We start from the raw sequence: 16,048 nt of genomic DNA, 5'->3' as shown, positions 1-16,048 counted from the left end.
GATTTAGTGGGATATAAGACTGCAGTGTTTATGTATAAAGCCAGGAGCAATTTATTACCTGGTGGAATTCAAAAACTATTTAATGAAAGGGAAGGGGGATACAATTTAAGGGGTCAGTTAAATTTAAAAATTCATGCTATACGTACAACCAAAAAAAGATTTTGTATTTCTATAAGTGGGGTAAAACTATGGAATAATTTAAGTGTGGACATAAAAAATAGTAATAGAGCTGATGAGTTTACACATAAATATAAAGGTATGTGTCAATCAAGATATATGCAAGAACAGGCTTAATGATTAATTAGATGGAACATTGTGGGTGTGGTGTATGAATGTTAACACTGTAATAATACGTTAGTATATTACTTGTGTGGTGTAGTAGATAAGTATTTAAGAATGTAATTATGTACGAATGTTAACACTCTGTTATAATTTTTTTAGTATAATACTTGTGTGGTGTAGAAGATAATTATCTATGTAGAGATACTGCTTGCAAACCAATGATGGTAAGATGATGTCATGGGGTAGGACTGGATAAGTCTGACTTCTTCCTACTCCATTCAAGCATGTACTAGGTATAAGCAAATTGATATTGGATTAGCATTTGTTGGATATGTGCAAAATTATGTGTGTTGATATATCAACTGTCTTTACATGCTTGAAAGAATAAATAAATCAAATCAAATTAAGTTTGCTGCTCATGAGAGGGGTCATAGACTGAAGGCAGTTGGGAATGTTTTCTGGGTCGGTCCCCCACCTCATGCTTGCAAGGTCGAAAAAGCCACAGACCGGAAATCTGGCTTTCTAAATAAAATACTTAAAGATGGATCAGATCAGTGAATAACAGGCTCTTTTTTCTGGACCACTTGCACAAGCAGCAGTTGTAACAGGCTGCATGCAACAAGGCATATGGTGAGGTGTGGTAGTATTCCACTGTGGGTTGCTTTATTTTTCATTATGCTCATTTATCGCAACTCTGACCCTTTTGATCCCAAAACACTCTGAAGGCTGTAAAAGAAATGTTTTACATCTATGTTTACATTAAGGACCCTTGTACTAGATGTTTGAGAGAGTAAATTTTCAGATTCTGTAATATCATCAGTGTTAACCACAATTCAACAATTATACCCCAAGATACATGCACACATATGTCTTTTGTGGCATTTTTCCTTTCAGTATTTACCCCACAAAATTCATAATAATAATAATAATAATAATACAGCTTATATTTGTATTTGCTCCTTCCTCATTTATTATAAATATAAATTCCAGATAATTACAAGGTTGGTAACAAATGACATACTCCTCATCATTACATACTTATTTGACTCCTAGAAAATTATAAGTGTGGCACCAGTGAATTACTGTTACTAATGTGGGAAATGATTTATCCACAAAGAAATGACTCTAGAGTTCCAAACAAATATCTCTATTCCTTCCTTGTGTCATCCTAAACTCAGCGGCTAAGAAAAGTGCTAACAAATGGTTTCTCCTTTATTTATGCCGAGTCTGTGAGTGTGTGAGTAGCCACATTTTACAAGCTTCAGTTCACCAATAGATAATTCCAATACTGAAGTGCATGGGTTTGAAGAAATGGAGAAAGTAAAATTTTGGGTTCTGCCCAAAGAGAGTAAAAGTTTAAAGTTTCACACTTACAGGGTAGAATGTCTCTATAACGGTTCTTATCTCTGTTCTCAGGAGCTTTTCCCACCAGACAGTTGTCAGAGGGTTTCAGATGCTCCAGAGCCTGAAATGAACAATATGAGCACAATAACAAAGACAGTGCAAAAACATACCATTGTGTAGCTGGATCACAGTATGTCTGTGCATAACTATAGTCCAAAACTACTGTTTTAATGATAAGTATTTACAATAAGTGTGTGTCTGTGTGTCACAGTGACATATCACAATGTCATTTCAGGATCAATGTGGGAAATGGCACGTTAACTGGTCAATGTGTGAATTTTCCTTTTGCTAAGGCAGTTTTAAAACTATACATTACACAAATTAGTAAATGCATAAATACAAATATTGCACAAAACGTACACACCATGAACTCTTTGACCAGCTCCTGCTGGTCCAACTGATGCTGCAGAATCTGGATGAGAGCTTTGATCCTGGAGCCTGAACACTGACTGGTCTTAGCAGGGCTAATGACAGCTAAACTGGCTAGTTCCTCCTCTGATACTATGGGTGGACCTAAGCAAACAAAAGAGGAAATGAGGGGGGCAGGTGTTGCTTTTATGGCTCACTATAAATAAAGATTTTTACTCTGACACATCAGCACAAGAGTAGGAGGAATATACACCTGTTTGGTGTGTGGTCATTTCCTGATTGGCGGCATCAAATACATCATCGTCTTCCTCACTGCTCCAGCCGTCTGACTGGGTTTTCCAGATGTCTTTGCAGGACTGGTCCAAAAGTTCAGCCACAGTTTGTTTCCTGGGGGAGTCAGGGGGCAGGGGTGAAACAGACCATTTTTACTCTTTAGTAGGAGAGGATGAAATCAGGCAAGGCTGAACTTCCTTTCCCTGTGACTTTACCACCTAAAATACAGTATAAACAAGAGGCTAATATATCTTTTACTTCAGCCATACTTTTTGTTTTGAAGCTATAGTACTATACACTCCTAGCTGTTGCACTTTTTGTCTCACTGGGGTCCACACCAGCATTTATCCCAGGGTGTTGTTTTACTTATCGCTCTCTGCAGCCTCCTAGTGGTTAAGAATGGAACTCCAGCAGACCAAAACAAAAGAAGCAGGAGAAGGAGGTGGAGAAGGTGGAAGAGGAGAGGAAATAAGTACATGATGAGAGTAGTTTGGGAAGTTACTACCTGTCAGAAGCTCCATGCAACATGTCAGTGACACTGAGGGATGGGCAGCAAGCTTGATGAGAAGGGGTGCTGTTACAGCTCTCCTGTTCCACAAACAAGTAGCCAGATGAGGCGAGAGACAGGAGGAGCAAGATATTCAGTAAGTTAGTAGATGTTAGTAACAAAGTAAGAGGGGGTATGATTTAATTTACAGCAAAGATTTCCATTAAAATTACAACTATTCTTGTGTATGCTTGTTAGTGAGCATGTTACCTGTTTAACTGCAGTCTCATCTGTTACAACAGTCAGCCGGCATGGTGGAGGCGGTGGTGAAGTTAGAACAACACCGGTTTCTTTAACCACAGGGACTGATGTTGCCTCTGAAACAGCAATTGTAACACAATATAGGTTAAAGAACACAATTATCAAGTCTAATGTTGTCCATTAAGATAGAAAGAAAGAAAGCAGTATGACAACACAGAAGTATTTACTTTAAAGTATACAGAATAGCTGTTTTCAGTATCTTAATAATGAAGTATTCAGGATGCATGGCTTTGCAAAACCTTCCTGGTGCTGTTGTATTCTTTTTGTTGTTATTATTTTGTGATGTTACTAAGGCAAACACTTTCTACTTTTAATTTTAAGCTAAGTCTCAAGTAAGTCACAGCAGTCAAGCCAAATCCAAATTTTTGTGACTCAGATCCAAGTTTCATGCCTATGGCCCTGTACTAAACATCCAACTTCTACAAATTCATAATAACAGGAAAGACCGAGGTCAGTCAACATACCAGGGGGGCGTTCAACTGGTCTATTTAGCATGACATCAGGTGAGGAACAGGTATCAGGACTAGACACAGGAACTGGCTGCTCGGCTAAAATAGCTTCAGTCAGAGCAGACATGTTGGGCGGTGTGGGTGATTCGGAGTAGGTCAGGGGGATGTCTCTGCAGATGATAAGTTGTACAGTGCCCTCAGCTTTACGCAGAATATCCACCACCTTACTGTGGCTCAGGCCAGACACAATCACACCATTCACCTAGAATATACACAGTGATGGTCAGGAATTTCCCCACTACAGGGATAATAAAACAGATTTATGGTGGGTTATTACCTCTAATAAAATATCTCCCACTCTCAGCCGACCATCCTGCTCAGCTAGTCCACCAGAGCAGATTTCTTTCACTCTGAGCATGCTGCCATTGGATCCCCCAAACAAAGCAAAGCCAAGACCTCCGCCTTCTGGTTTTATGAAATCCACTTGCATGATGCAGCCCTGAAAGTAAGGAACCAGAGAAGAAGATTAAGAAAATGAGAATTTGGAGGAACCGGCGACAAGTGAAGAGTGTCAGTTTCTGTTTGTTTGTTTCCTGTGTATTTACAGGATAATCTTGTGTTCTTTGGAGAAAAAAAGCTATTATGTTGTCAAAACACAAACCAAGTGTATAGAAAGCCTGTCAGAGAAACATACATGCAGAGAGTGAACCCCCAGCAGAGAATGCATTTGCAGATTGACACACAGAAGACTCATGTTACAGTGTGTGTTTCAACAGACACTTCAAAAGATGTGCAGTTAAAGCAACAGAAAAGAGAGTTGATAAAAATGAAGGGGTACACATGAAAGAATTTGCTTTTAAACAAAGGTAATAGATTCAGAAACTTACTTCCTGTTCTTGGCTGAATTTATCAGTAGTCCTCCACACAACTTCAACTGAAAAATACAAACAAGTTATCAGCAAATCTGTGACCAATGCAGACAATGATGTAAAAGTGAAATAAAGATATGCTAACAGTCCCTTCAGTACCGGCTTCCTTCCATGCATCCATTACCATCCAATGGAGTTTCCAAAACAGATACAGGAAAAAAAAAAAACTATCACACACTAACCTCCCACCTCTTCTGCCATTTCAAAGAGAAGTGTTGATGGGCGCAGCTCTGCTATCACAGGTGAATAAGACTGGCCTTTTCTAAGTGACCCTCTCCGCTGTACCTTAATTCTGCATGCACTAACACCAGGCAACTCAGCAACCTGCCCTATAGACCACTGGCTGTATACCACTCTCCGATGCCTTCAGTCTCACAGTCCAGTACACCAGTGGAGGGCCAGAGGCTTGCTAATTATTAATCCTGCTGGGAGAACCCATTATCTGTCTGTCAGCATTCAGATCACACACACATGTGCGCACACACACACACACACACACACACAACTGCAGAGACAAGTGCCTTTCAGCACTGAGCTCTGGCTTCACACAGACAATAAAACAACAAGCAAAAAAGTGAAAGGGAACCAGCTGCAATGCTGATCGAACAGAGTGCATGTCAAAGAAAAAACGTACCATCTTCAGGAGCCGAGTCTTTCTCTGCAGAGACGGGCTCTTCAAAACGAGCAAAGAACTTCCTGTCTTTTTTCCAGTCAAAAAAACCTACAATAGAAAAAAAAGTAGGACTGCACTACCAGGGTCACATCTGAAAAATGTACAGACAAGTAACTACCTGTCTTCCCAGAAATCTAGCACCCTTTGGTAATGATTGAACTTAAATGATCAGTGTTTAGTTAAACACAGACATATCTGGTCTCTTAGTGATCTATGAGTGCATACAACAACGAAACTATCCTGTTTATGTCTCCCTGGGTTAACTCAAGCTGGTGAGACCATCACATAATCCTTCAGAAGCACATACCATTCCACTTAGCCCTGGGTGTCACTGGTTGGTCTTCTCTGTGACACAAAAAGTAGAGTCATTCAAAAAAACAAACACACTAACGTATTTCATTTTTAGCTCTCAAGCCAGTAAGGGCACATACCTGATGATTTTAAGTTTAACTTTACGAGGGGCAATCTCACAGGCTTTGACTGCATCCTCTAGGGTCATACCCAGGGTGCACCTGCCACAGATGTAGAGAATCTTGTCATTGGGTCGGACACTGCCCTCCTCACTGGCTGGGGAGCCTGGCACCACTTCCAGACAGTAGATGCCCTGCCATTTGCTGCCAATGCCTCCTGTCAGCTTTATACCTGGGAAGGTCACACATAGATACAATTCAGACAGAACAACTTGATGTATTGTGCATTCAAAATGTGACACGGGTCCAGTGTCTCACCAAGCTGCCCTGAAGGTGTCTTGTGCAGAACAATATCTGGCAGGCTGTCGCAGGGAGGTGGGGCCACCAAGTTGGAAACTGCCCTCCCCAAGGTCATACTCAGTCTTCTCGGAGATGACCTGAGAATGGTCATGGCAGCATCATCTGCCACTCTGGTAACATTGTGACCATTCACCTGCAAACAAATGGCAGATAAGGAATTGCTCAGAGTCAGCTAGACAAGTTGTTCAATGTGCAAATGTGTGTGTATGCGTACCATGATGAGCCTATCTCCTGCCCTGAGTCGTCCATCTGCCTTGGCTGGATTGTCTAGTATTTCCTGGATGTAGTAACATTTGTCCAGCTTGCTTCGAGCGATGGTGAAGCCAAAGCTTCCGCTCCTGGGCTTGGTCAGAACCACTGACAGCTCAAATTCTTTAATCAATCCCTGACAGGCAAGAAACAATGACAAATTATCCATTTAACAGATACAAAAGTTCTTTAAATTAGCATTATCACACGTTGATGTTTAAACTTAATCCACTAAAAAGAGTCAACATTCAGCAAATTTGGGATCAATGGTCTGTATCTGTTTTACTGTTACCCACTGCCAAAATGCTTTTTGTTTGGTTATCCTGGTGTGGTGACACACTAACAATGCTTAAAACAAAGCTTTCCTAACAAAGTTGAAAAAATCAACTAAAGGACAGAAGACGTCACAAACTTGCCTTTCTTCGACTCTCTTTCTCCTCATCGTCAAGCCCTTCGTCATCATCATCATCATCCTCCTCATATTCTCGTTCGTTCTTTTGTGGTTCTTCCTTCAGCTTTGCATGGCTCTGGTCAGAAAGGGGCAGCAGCGTAGGTGGCAGTGTCAGGCCAGGCGGACTGGCACAGGGGGGCACAGAAGACATGATTTGGGCTGTAATTGGCGACAGCGGTGGAGCAGGAGGCTGGGGTGGAGACACTACAGGCCAGCTGTTCTTAGAAATGGCTTTGTAGTGTATTGGAAGAAGTCCCTGCTGGATCGGATGGTGCTTAGCTTTTGGTGGCTGTGTTGTGAGCGGCTGTGAAGGATGGGCCAGGGAGCACATGGTTGGGGTGTCAGATGAGAGGCTGAGGGGTGAAATGGTGGTAGAGGGGATGTGAGGGTTTGGATTCTGTGAGCTGAAACTAAAGGAGCTGTTAGAGGTCTGAGAGCTGAGGGCTGTGAGGTTGGTTGTTGACTTGTGAGTGGCCAGACTGAAGGGAGTACTGTGAGGAGGCTCCAGGGTGGAGCTGATGGTCAGGTACTCTTCATCTGCCATGATAGTCAGTCCATTTCCCACGAGGCAGTACGTCACACTTCCATCTGCATCCTCTCTGACTCCACTGCAGATCAACAGACAGTACATTCTATATATAGTATACTTAAAATAATACTTTCAATCATACTAAACCAATATTAATTCAGTAGGCTACTAAACATACATCTAGATATCGGAGGCTTAGATAATTCTGCTGAGTAGCTTGAGAGATTTTCTTACACGTCTTTATACTGTTTTCCTATTAAAGTATTTCTCAAATCAAATCTATTGTTGCACCCTGTTTAGCTACTCTCTTCTCTTTGAAATGTAATATAGATTAGGTGATTTTTTAAAGTACAGATGTGTCTATGTCTGATACATTACCTGGCATATACAGAGTTTGAAGCAGTCTTAGGACAGATATCTGTGAGCATCACAGTTGAGCTTGATGTTTTTATGACCGCTTCTTCCCCATCTTTTGCTGATGCTTCCTTATGGTCCTCTGGTTTCCCAGCGGTTGGTCGCGACTCTGGTGGAGCTGGTGGAGGGCCAGAGGCTGGTGAGGCAGGAGAGGCAGGTGATGCTGGCAAGACTGGTGATGGTGGTGATGTGGGCGAAGGGGGTGAGCGAGAAGGCGATGGGGGAGTCTGGCTGACCTGTGCTTCATCGTCCAGATTCTCCTGGTTCTCAGGGAGCACTGGAGGTGGAGGAAATTCTGAGTTCTTCTCTGCCGAGTTAGGCAGATCTTCCTCTTGTGTGGAGACCTGTGTCTGGGCAGGTATGCTGACATCATATTGAAACTTAAGGAGCTCGCTGTAGTCCTCTCCTAGTCGGATGTCCAGAGACCGGGATCGAACTTCACGGAAGGGAGCAGGATTCTACAAAGCCAGAAATAAGACAGATTGTCTTAATGACTGGTCTAACTTAGAGATTTGTTCGGTATGCACATTAAGTAGTATGCCAAATTTTGGCACCCCTCAGAAAATTCCATATAGTGTTGTTTTTGTTTTTTTTTACTGAAAAGACATAAATAAATGTTTGAAATTTCTACTAAAAAATAAAGACAAAAATTTAATTTGCCCAGGTGCTATTTATTTGTGTACACTTATGTGCATGTGGGCTCACCAGTGTGTTGTCATTTACATCATATAGTACCCCAGGACCTGGTCGGCAGATCAGCAGATGAACCTCAGATGGAGCTCCACGTAACAGGAACAACACCCTCTGAAACACCAAAACAAGTGTGTGTGTGTGTTGGTGTAAGAATGTTTGGCCACAGAGGTCGTGGGTACCGCTTGGGACAGGGTCCAAATGTACAAATCTTTTTAATTGTTATATGTTGAAATGCATCTGTGTGAATGCTACTGTAACTGCTTGGCAGTACACAAACAACTGAATGACACATCAAACACAGTGGCACAACCATCTTGCTGTTTTCAGCAGTATGAGATTAAAGGATTAATGAGACTTAAGAAAGGGCCTGGCCACTAGTGCTGCACTCACGCTCAGTGACCCATTCACAATTACTTATTATTGTTAGTTTAACCTACCTGGTAAGACAGGTTTTTGACAGGCTCTTTGTTGACAGACAGAATTATGTCTCCCTCTTGCAGCAGGCCGCTTTCTAGCGCTGGCTGACCCGGAAACAGGCGTTTGATGCGGACCACGCTGCCTTGGTCTGGCTGTGAGTGCAGCTGTGAGATGTAAAAGCTGAAGCCAAGGCCGGACAAGCTCTTCTTTAGTACCACGTCATGTGTGTTTTCTAGAAAAGGGAAGAGATTCCTCTTGGAGTTGTGTAATGGTTAATCATATTCGATACACTATGATAAAAAAAAGGTTATCAATTCCCCCCAACACACATTTTCATATGAGAAGTATTTATCCTTGCATAGATATCTCTGTTGACAAAATATGAAACAGCAGACAATCCTTTTTCACATTTTGCCTTAAATTTTTTGAGCCATTTCAAATCAAATCAAATCAAATTTAATTTATTTATATAGCACTTTAAAAACAACATCCAGCTGACCAAAGTACTTTACATGGCAGAATAAAATCACAATAAATGATTAAAATAGAATAAATAAGTGCAAAATAAAATAAAATAAAACAGCACAATAACACAGACATGCAGTTAACATACGTTCAATAAATTTAAATTAAAAGGAATGCATCAGGCCCTACTGTGTATTAAAAGCCAAGCCAAATAAATATGTTTTAAGCAATGATTTATAAGTAATGAGGTCAGTAGCTGACATAACATTAAAAGGTCAGCCGACAAACAAAAGAAATAATTAACAGAGATGAGGAACTGTCCCTTTAACTAAGCTCAGGCAGTGAACAGGCAGCTTCAAGGTTTCAGTTCACTCTGCCCAGGATGACTCTGACAGCAACCACAATGTCGCTGTCAGATGACTCACATGTCACCTCTGGGCCATGCGTGCAAATGCGTGCGTGTTTGTGTGTGAACACTGTCTCTCTGAACACTTTTTTCTTGTGTGAGTGTATGTCCCCCTTCCTCTCCCCTCTCACCATCAGTAACAAAGCTATAGTCCTTGGCACGATCATTCAAGGTCGTTTCCGTGGAGACCTCAGTCCTGGGGGGCTGTGTGTGTGATGGACTGTGGACGAAGAGGGGGCAGGGTGAGTCAGGTCTGTGTTCCAAGATTACTGTGGGCTCCCTTTCCAATAGCAGGTTCACCACCTATGGAGAACCAATACACACACACACACACACACATTCCTTTATCCCGTATGTTCAGTAGTTTATACTTCAACATGTACCACTATAGTAGGCAGTGAGAATAACGTATTGTACCACCGGCTACTGTTCTTTTTAATGCATATTAATTACCCATTTTGAATGGAGTGAATTGCAAAAGCTTTTGTAGATTACTTTAGATAGAGTCAAAGGTCTTTAGAGTCCAACATGTATTTGCAACTAAATGTAAAAGAGTGTATTCCAAAACAACTCATATGAGGGTTGTCTCATCTCTCATCCCTTTATGAATGACTTCTTTTTATAATATAGCCACATTTAGCTAACTAAAACTACTTCAGTAAGGTTAGGGAAGGATTATCATCTTGGTTGTAGAAATAATAGTCTTAACAGAAAACGGGACCTGAAGCCTAGACTCTGGTTAAAAAGTAACAATACTGCCTGTTTTGTAACTGAACAGAAACATATGTTGTTTTTTCCACCATTTACTATTTGTGAGTAATCGTGTTTTACTGGGTGTGCATGTTACATGTGTTTGTGTGTGTGTGTATACCTCCCCAGTCCTCTTCAGGCACTCAACAGCTTGCTGGTGAGTCACACCCCTCAGGTTGGACCCATCAACCTCCAGCACTCTGTCACCTGTCATATGCACAAACACAAATCGCATCATCATTAGTGACATCAATACATGAGCACTGTGTGTGTGTGTGTGTGTGTGTGTGTGTGTGTGTGTGGGCATATGAACAAATCTAAAAGTTGTTTTTGTTCACTGAAGCATAAACCAAGTGGATAAAGACACTGCACAATGTCCCAGTGGCACATTCATATACAAGGAACAGACAAAATAAAAAGGGATTTTTAAAGGATTGTTTAGGGAATTCATAAAAAATTCTTTTTGAACAATCTTCCCAAAGTTAACAAGTGTGAGGTCTGTGACAAATGTGGAATATAATTCACTGTTGTCATCATATCCTTCTCCATATGATGCAAAGGCAATAGAATAAAACTTGAAAAGCAATGACAATGATTTTTGCTGCTATTTTCACCTACTTAATCTGAAGTAGAGTGAACATTCTACACAAATTCAAACATATAGTGTTTTTGGTAGCCACCTAATCACACATCGAAATAACAAATAAAAAGATACCCATCTGAATGCGCCCATCCTGCTCTGCTGCACCTCCAGGCACCAGAGTCTTGATGTAGATGCCTCCATATCGAGCATTAGTGTTTATTCCTCCCTTTTGGCAAAAAAGATTACAAAGAAACAAAGCAATTAGTCAGTGTCACAGGCCTCAAGTCACTCTAACAAGTCATACTGACTCAGTGTGCAGGCATCCCAGTTGCTGTGTATTGTAGCTTGCAATCTATTGTCTTTTCCCGTGTAGTATTGTAAATTGGTTTGGCTGAGCTGATCTAACATAGGCAGTAATGTCACTTAGTTCTTGCCACTGTTTACTTGGATTTCCATAGGCCAACATGGCATAAGGAAAAGAATAATGATGACAATGATCAAAACTAACCTAACCTCCTATAGAGACAAAGAAATGGAAAAACAAGGTAAATGTTGGATAACAGAATATTCACTCACAGTAACACTGATGCCAAGACTACCATTGCTTTTCTTCAGCTCCAATGTAAACCGCTCCCCAGTCTTCAAACCTAAGAAAGAGGGTGACCTGGAACATGCATCCTGAGAAAGAGCAAGACTTAGACTGAGAAAGGAATAAATAAGGTGCAGATGGGGATTGTTTTTAACACAATTCTGATGGCAAAGAATCGGAGCCTATTTAACAATTAGTATAACTTCCAAGGCAACAAAGTCACTGGTAGCTGACTGCTGGTTCTAACCTGCGTATCGTGTATTCGCACAACAGGAATGTGAAGTCTCCTGCTCTGTTTTGGGGTTGCCATGTTGGACAGAGTGATGACCTCCTCCAGTTCCTCCATGGCAGGACCTGTGCCACTCAGGGTGGTCTGTGAGCCAAAGCTCCTCTCCATCGCCAAACCCAGAGTGCTTTGACTCATGGAACTCTTGCTGTCCTTTAGAGAATCTGATAGATAGTATGAAAGACCTCAGTACATACACAGGTTGTATTAAGTGTCACTGTTGTTCATAGTAAGCTGTGTGACTTCATGAATAGTTGTGTGACTGAACTTCTCAGACTAAGTATGTAGAGAAAAAACAGTTAAGCAGATCTTACATTTTGGCTGGGACACGATGAGCTCCACCTCTTCAGGGCTGCTCTGTAAGATGGCTGCAGCATCACTGAATGTCACTCCTTCCAAGCTAGTCTTGTTTAGGGAGATGAGACGTCCGCCTGGAAAATCAACAAATCATTACAAAATCCTTGTTATAGGCTACCGTGTGCAGCCAGGTTTTGTTTCTGTCTCTGGCAATGCTTCTGTGTTTCTAGTTCTCATTTGTTGGTGCTGCTCTGTACCGGGTTTGATTCGTCCATCTCTGTCTGCGGGCCCATCAGGCACAATAGAAGCAATGAAGATCCCAAGGTCCAGTTTACCTGTATTGTCCTCTCCAACTATCACAAAGCCTGAAACAGTAAAGGGAAAAGCCCCCTGTTAAAGAGCCAGATGTGTTCTTAAATTTTACATCAAGCTCACAGCAAATTCTAAAAAAAACTTACCAAAGCCCAGTTTGGGATCTTTCCTCAAGGTCACACAGATTATCTCCCTCTCTGGTGGAGTTCTTGGTGTATCAACTGCAAAGCACATGTTTTACGTATTTTAAACTGACCAACCAAATGTATTTATAGATTTTCTACACCTGGTTATCGTGTTCAGGGGCACAGGCAGATCAAATGTCTAGTACAGGATTAATTCACATAATCACATATTCACATCTATGGATAATTTAGAATTTCCAAATCATCCTAATCTGCATATTTTTGGATTGTGGAATAAGAAACAACCACATACAGTATAAACGCCACACAGAAAGCCCTCTGCTGGTTGGATCAGGGCCACAACTAGGACTGTTCAAATTGTGAGGTGACAGGGAGCCTAATTTGAACATGCAGATGAGTTACAAATTAAAGGTCTGAAAAAATGTACATGTCCTTATACGGCATAAGGGATCCTTGAATGGCTTGTATGATAATATGATAACACCATTTACTTCTACGTGAGAGGATTAAAGCTACTTCGACAGTTAATGTTGGTTTTTTCTTTAATGAGTCACCCTTCTGTATGTGCTGGCAAGAGGGAGCTAAGTTTCAGTAGTTGACTTATTCACCTCGTATGGAGGAAGATGTGTCCGAGTCCTGCTTCTGTAGTGAGACATTAGACATCCTTCTCAGGATCGACTCTGGAGTGCTACAACGTGTGTGGAAAGTTGCATTTAGCTAAATTGTTATGCTTTTTTCTGTGCTAACAATATGAATCTTAGCATCATGGAGGGCTACCTCCAACACGGTCGATCTTTCACGTCTGCTGTTTCAGGGACCTGCCTGTTCAGCTCTCTCCTCATCTCTCTCTGCTGGCGGAGCCGAGCCTCCAGTTTGGCAGTCAGGTCATCACATGACTTGGAGAGGGAGTCTGGTTGACCGGCTGTCAGACCTACATGGTTCAACATGCCCTCTGAGCAGGACATCTGCTTCAGGATCAAATTGCGACCCCGGTAAACAGACATGTACTTATCCATATTTTCATCTGCAGAAACACAGGAGTTATTTAGTCTTTATCGCTACCAGCTATAAACTATGTAAGGTGCTTTCTTTCACTATGCATCAAAAACTTTCACACCTGGTATCATGGTATGGTTAAGTTGCCGTGACGTCATCTCACTGTGAAACTTGTGCTGTGCCGAGCAGAGGTTTAGGAGATACTGTGCTATTTTTGAACTTTCTGTTACAAAACTGTGCTTCTTTCCACTGGGCCCACCACACTCTATAATGAGTTTACGCCGCTGGAAGACAGACCCAAACCACCATATATTATTCAAAATGGGCTGTACAGTGTTGTATTTTATAGAGCAAAGTCTGAGTGAAATGCCACTTTTTCTTTTTACCCCAGTGGATATGGAGTCAGTTTCCCTCCAGAGGAAACGTCTGCTGACAGTCCGGAGGTCGTTCTTTGTCTCGTACACAATAATTCCTTTGGCACAGACTCCCAGAACCAACTCTCCCACCGCTGGCTTCTTGTCTCTCTCCACACGATGGAACATAACTCCATACTCAGGTAACTGCTGGGCAATCTGAGGGGTACATATTTTTAAAATTGTGTGTTTTTGCTGGAGAAATTCTTACAGAACACACCAATTCCTCTGAGCACAGAGCATTACATTTTAAATGATAGTGATTTGTTTATCACTCACTTATACTCTACAACAGTAGAGGTATCATCAAATCAAAATCAAATAAAAACCTAGCCTTAGTAATTTAGCATATTTAGAAGTGAAAAAATAACCAAAAGACAAAGTGAACCACTAGATAACGGAATCTGTGTGTTTTTGTGTGTGAGTAGCTGCATTAATCCTACCTTTAAGTACTCTGTTTCTGCCTCTTCAGGCAGCATCTGAGCATTACTTGCATGAAGTCTTGGCAACTCCTCCTTGACACTGGGCAGGGCCAACTTCTCTAACATCCTCTTGGACACATAATGCTCTGGCTGGTAATAATTCTTCCCATACAACTAAAAAAAACACACACACACAAGAATCAAATGCCCTATTGTGACACACACTGAAAGATGATGCTGAAAGATGAGACTTAAGGTTAACCGTTTTCCTTTTTGACCTCTGTACCTCTGGCATATAATCTCCAAACTCAGCCTGCAGAGCAAGAGCAGCCAGAAACAAGCCTGTCTCTTCGTTACAGTAAATCCTGTCCTCCAAGATATCCTTCCGTAGCTGTAGGTAGTACTGGTGACGAGTCAGTCTGTGTCTAGGAAACAGAAAAGATGATTAAGTAAAAAAGCAGCTAAGTTTTTTTGAACTGTATATGCATAAATGAATTTATTTGTGAAACATTACTTACAAAATGAAAGCGATGTCATTAACAAAAAATCTGATTCGGAGAAACACCAAAAAGGATGATATATGCCCTTTTCTCCAACTGTCAGGTGCAACTTTGGAGATTTTTGTTTCATGGTCCAAAAAGAAATATTCATCGTCTACAGAGTGACAAAAAAAGCATCATGAACCTCAAACTTCTGATGTGACTGAAACAACAAAACAAGCATTAAGAAATAAATTCAACTGTATTTCAGAGTTTTTGTTTTAATAAAAATATTTGTTAATGTCTGAAATATTATCACAACTTCACCCATCATTCCAATTGTTAAGGCATAATATCACAAGGTGGACTATGTATATTTTGAAATTCTATTGTTATTATTTGATTTTACCATCTAGAAAGGCAAGACCAAAGTAGAAGTGCTCCACCAAGTTTGCGTGAGCCACCACCATGTCAAACACATCTCTTGCTCTGGACCTAATGTCACAGCGAACCACCACGTACTGTCCGTTAGGCAGCACTACAGCCACTTCTCTGTGAGATGAACATGAACGGCCCTTTCTGGTCTGTGTTGTGCACACACAAAAACATAGACACATGTGGACATAAAAAGAAAAAACCTAAAGACACACTCACGAACATGTACATAAATATAGAAAATACTATACATGCAATTATGCAAACAGAGAAAGTACAGCATGAAAGAAAAGCTAAATCACTGTGGAAACAGCAATTTACATTAAAAGCTGATAAAAACAGAGGACGTGAACAGCAATTATAAATTTACCACAAGAGATCCTGGAAGCTCAAGAACAATTTGTTGCTCATCTGGCATTCTGATGAACTCAGGACCCAAAGCCTGACAAAACAAATATTAGTGATATAAACTCACACTCGTGGCAGGCTTTTGTGCTCTGCTGTCTGCACAAAATACTCCAAAGTTCATTGTCATTCTCATTCAACTAAATATTGTATACAATATCCCTACAATATGATACTGTGAAAAAGATACCTTAGCCTTCCTCTGGCTCAGGCTGAGTGAGGACTCGCTGAAGGTGATTGAAGGACTGTGAGATCTGCCCGATGTCTTGGCAGAGACATCGTGGCGGGGGCTCCTACCAAGCCAGCTGCAGTTGCTGTCCCTGTGATGAACCCCAGGAGGGAGTCTGAGGGGAG

The 16,048-nt window shown here is 41.2% G+C and overlaps 1 protein-coding gene across 7 annotated transcripts in view; it reads right to left on the bottom strand.

The window, feature by feature from the left end:
* Positions 1-16,048, bottom strand: part of ptpn20 (protein tyrosine phosphatase non-receptor type 20) — a 30,992-nt gene that overhangs the window by 7,037 nt on the left and 7,907 nt on the right. For 5 of the 7 annotated variants that reach the window (XM_020601594.1, XM_020601593.1, XM_020601592.1 and 2 more), the window contains 35 exons: positions 15,885-16,038; positions 15,660-15,731; positions 15,264-15,438; positions 14,894-15,029; positions 14,662-14,800; positions 14,397-14,549; positions 13,927-14,112; positions 13,662-13,824; positions 13,322-13,568; positions 13,153-13,232; positions 12,545-12,619; positions 12,344-12,451; positions 12,104-12,220; positions 11,751-11,953; positions 11,491-11,592; positions 11,047-11,140; positions 10,453-10,538; positions 9,713-9,884; positions 8,731-8,942; positions 8,306-8,404; positions 7,565-8,058; positions 6,623-7,265; positions 6,172-6,342; positions 5,916-6,090; positions 5,619-5,829; positions 5,495-5,532; positions 5,149-5,235; positions 4,473-4,519; positions 3,923-4,084; positions 3,601-3,847; positions 3,086-3,192; positions 2,834-2,916; positions 2,309-2,442; positions 2,051-2,199; positions 1,657-1,747 (listed from right to left, as the gene is read on the bottom strand). In XM_020601594.1, coding sequence (XP_020457250.1) covers positions 1,657-1,747; positions 2,051-2,199; positions 2,309-2,442; positions 2,834-2,916; positions 3,086-3,192; positions 3,601-3,847; positions 3,923-4,084; positions 4,473-4,519; positions 5,149-5,235; positions 5,495-5,532; positions 5,619-5,829; positions 5,916-6,090; positions 6,172-6,342; positions 6,623-7,265; positions 7,565-8,058; positions 8,306-8,404; positions 8,731-8,942; positions 9,713-9,884; positions 10,453-10,538; positions 11,047-11,140; positions 11,491-11,592; positions 11,751-11,953; positions 12,104-12,220; positions 12,344-12,451; positions 12,545-12,619; positions 13,153-13,232; positions 13,322-13,568; positions 13,662-13,824; positions 13,927-14,112; positions 14,397-14,549; positions 14,662-14,800; positions 14,894-15,029; positions 15,264-15,438; positions 15,660-15,731; positions 15,885-16,038 — 5,612 coding nt within the window. Of the gene's footprint in view, positions 1-1,656; positions 1,748-2,050; positions 2,200-2,308; positions 2,443-2,833; positions 2,917-3,085; positions 3,193-3,600; positions 3,848-3,922; positions 4,085-4,472; positions 4,520-5,148; positions 5,236-5,494; positions 5,533-5,618; positions 5,830-5,915; positions 6,091-6,171; positions 6,343-6,622; positions 7,266-7,564; positions 8,059-8,305; positions 8,405-8,730; positions 8,943-9,712; positions 9,885-10,452; positions 10,539-11,046; positions 11,141-11,490; positions 11,593-11,750; positions 11,954-12,103; positions 12,221-12,343; positions 12,452-12,544; positions 12,620-13,152; positions 13,233-13,321; positions 13,569-13,661; positions 13,825-13,926; positions 14,113-14,396; positions 14,550-14,661; positions 14,801-14,893; positions 15,030-15,263; positions 15,439-15,659; positions 15,732-15,884; positions 16,039-16,048 lie in introns of those variants that run through there. The other 2 variants (XM_020601597.1, XM_020601598.1) reach the window with 2 other exon arrangements.

This window comes from Monopterus albus, unplaced genomic scaffold (assembly GCF_001952655.1).
Source record: "Monopterus albus unplaced genomic scaffold, M_albus_1.0 scaffold52.1, whole genome shotgun sequence".
Classification (NCBI taxonomy): Eukaryota; Metazoa; Chordata; class Actinopteri; order Synbranchiformes; family Synbranchidae; genus Monopterus; species Monopterus albus.
This window is presented reverse-complemented; position numbering and strand designations above follow the sequence as displayed.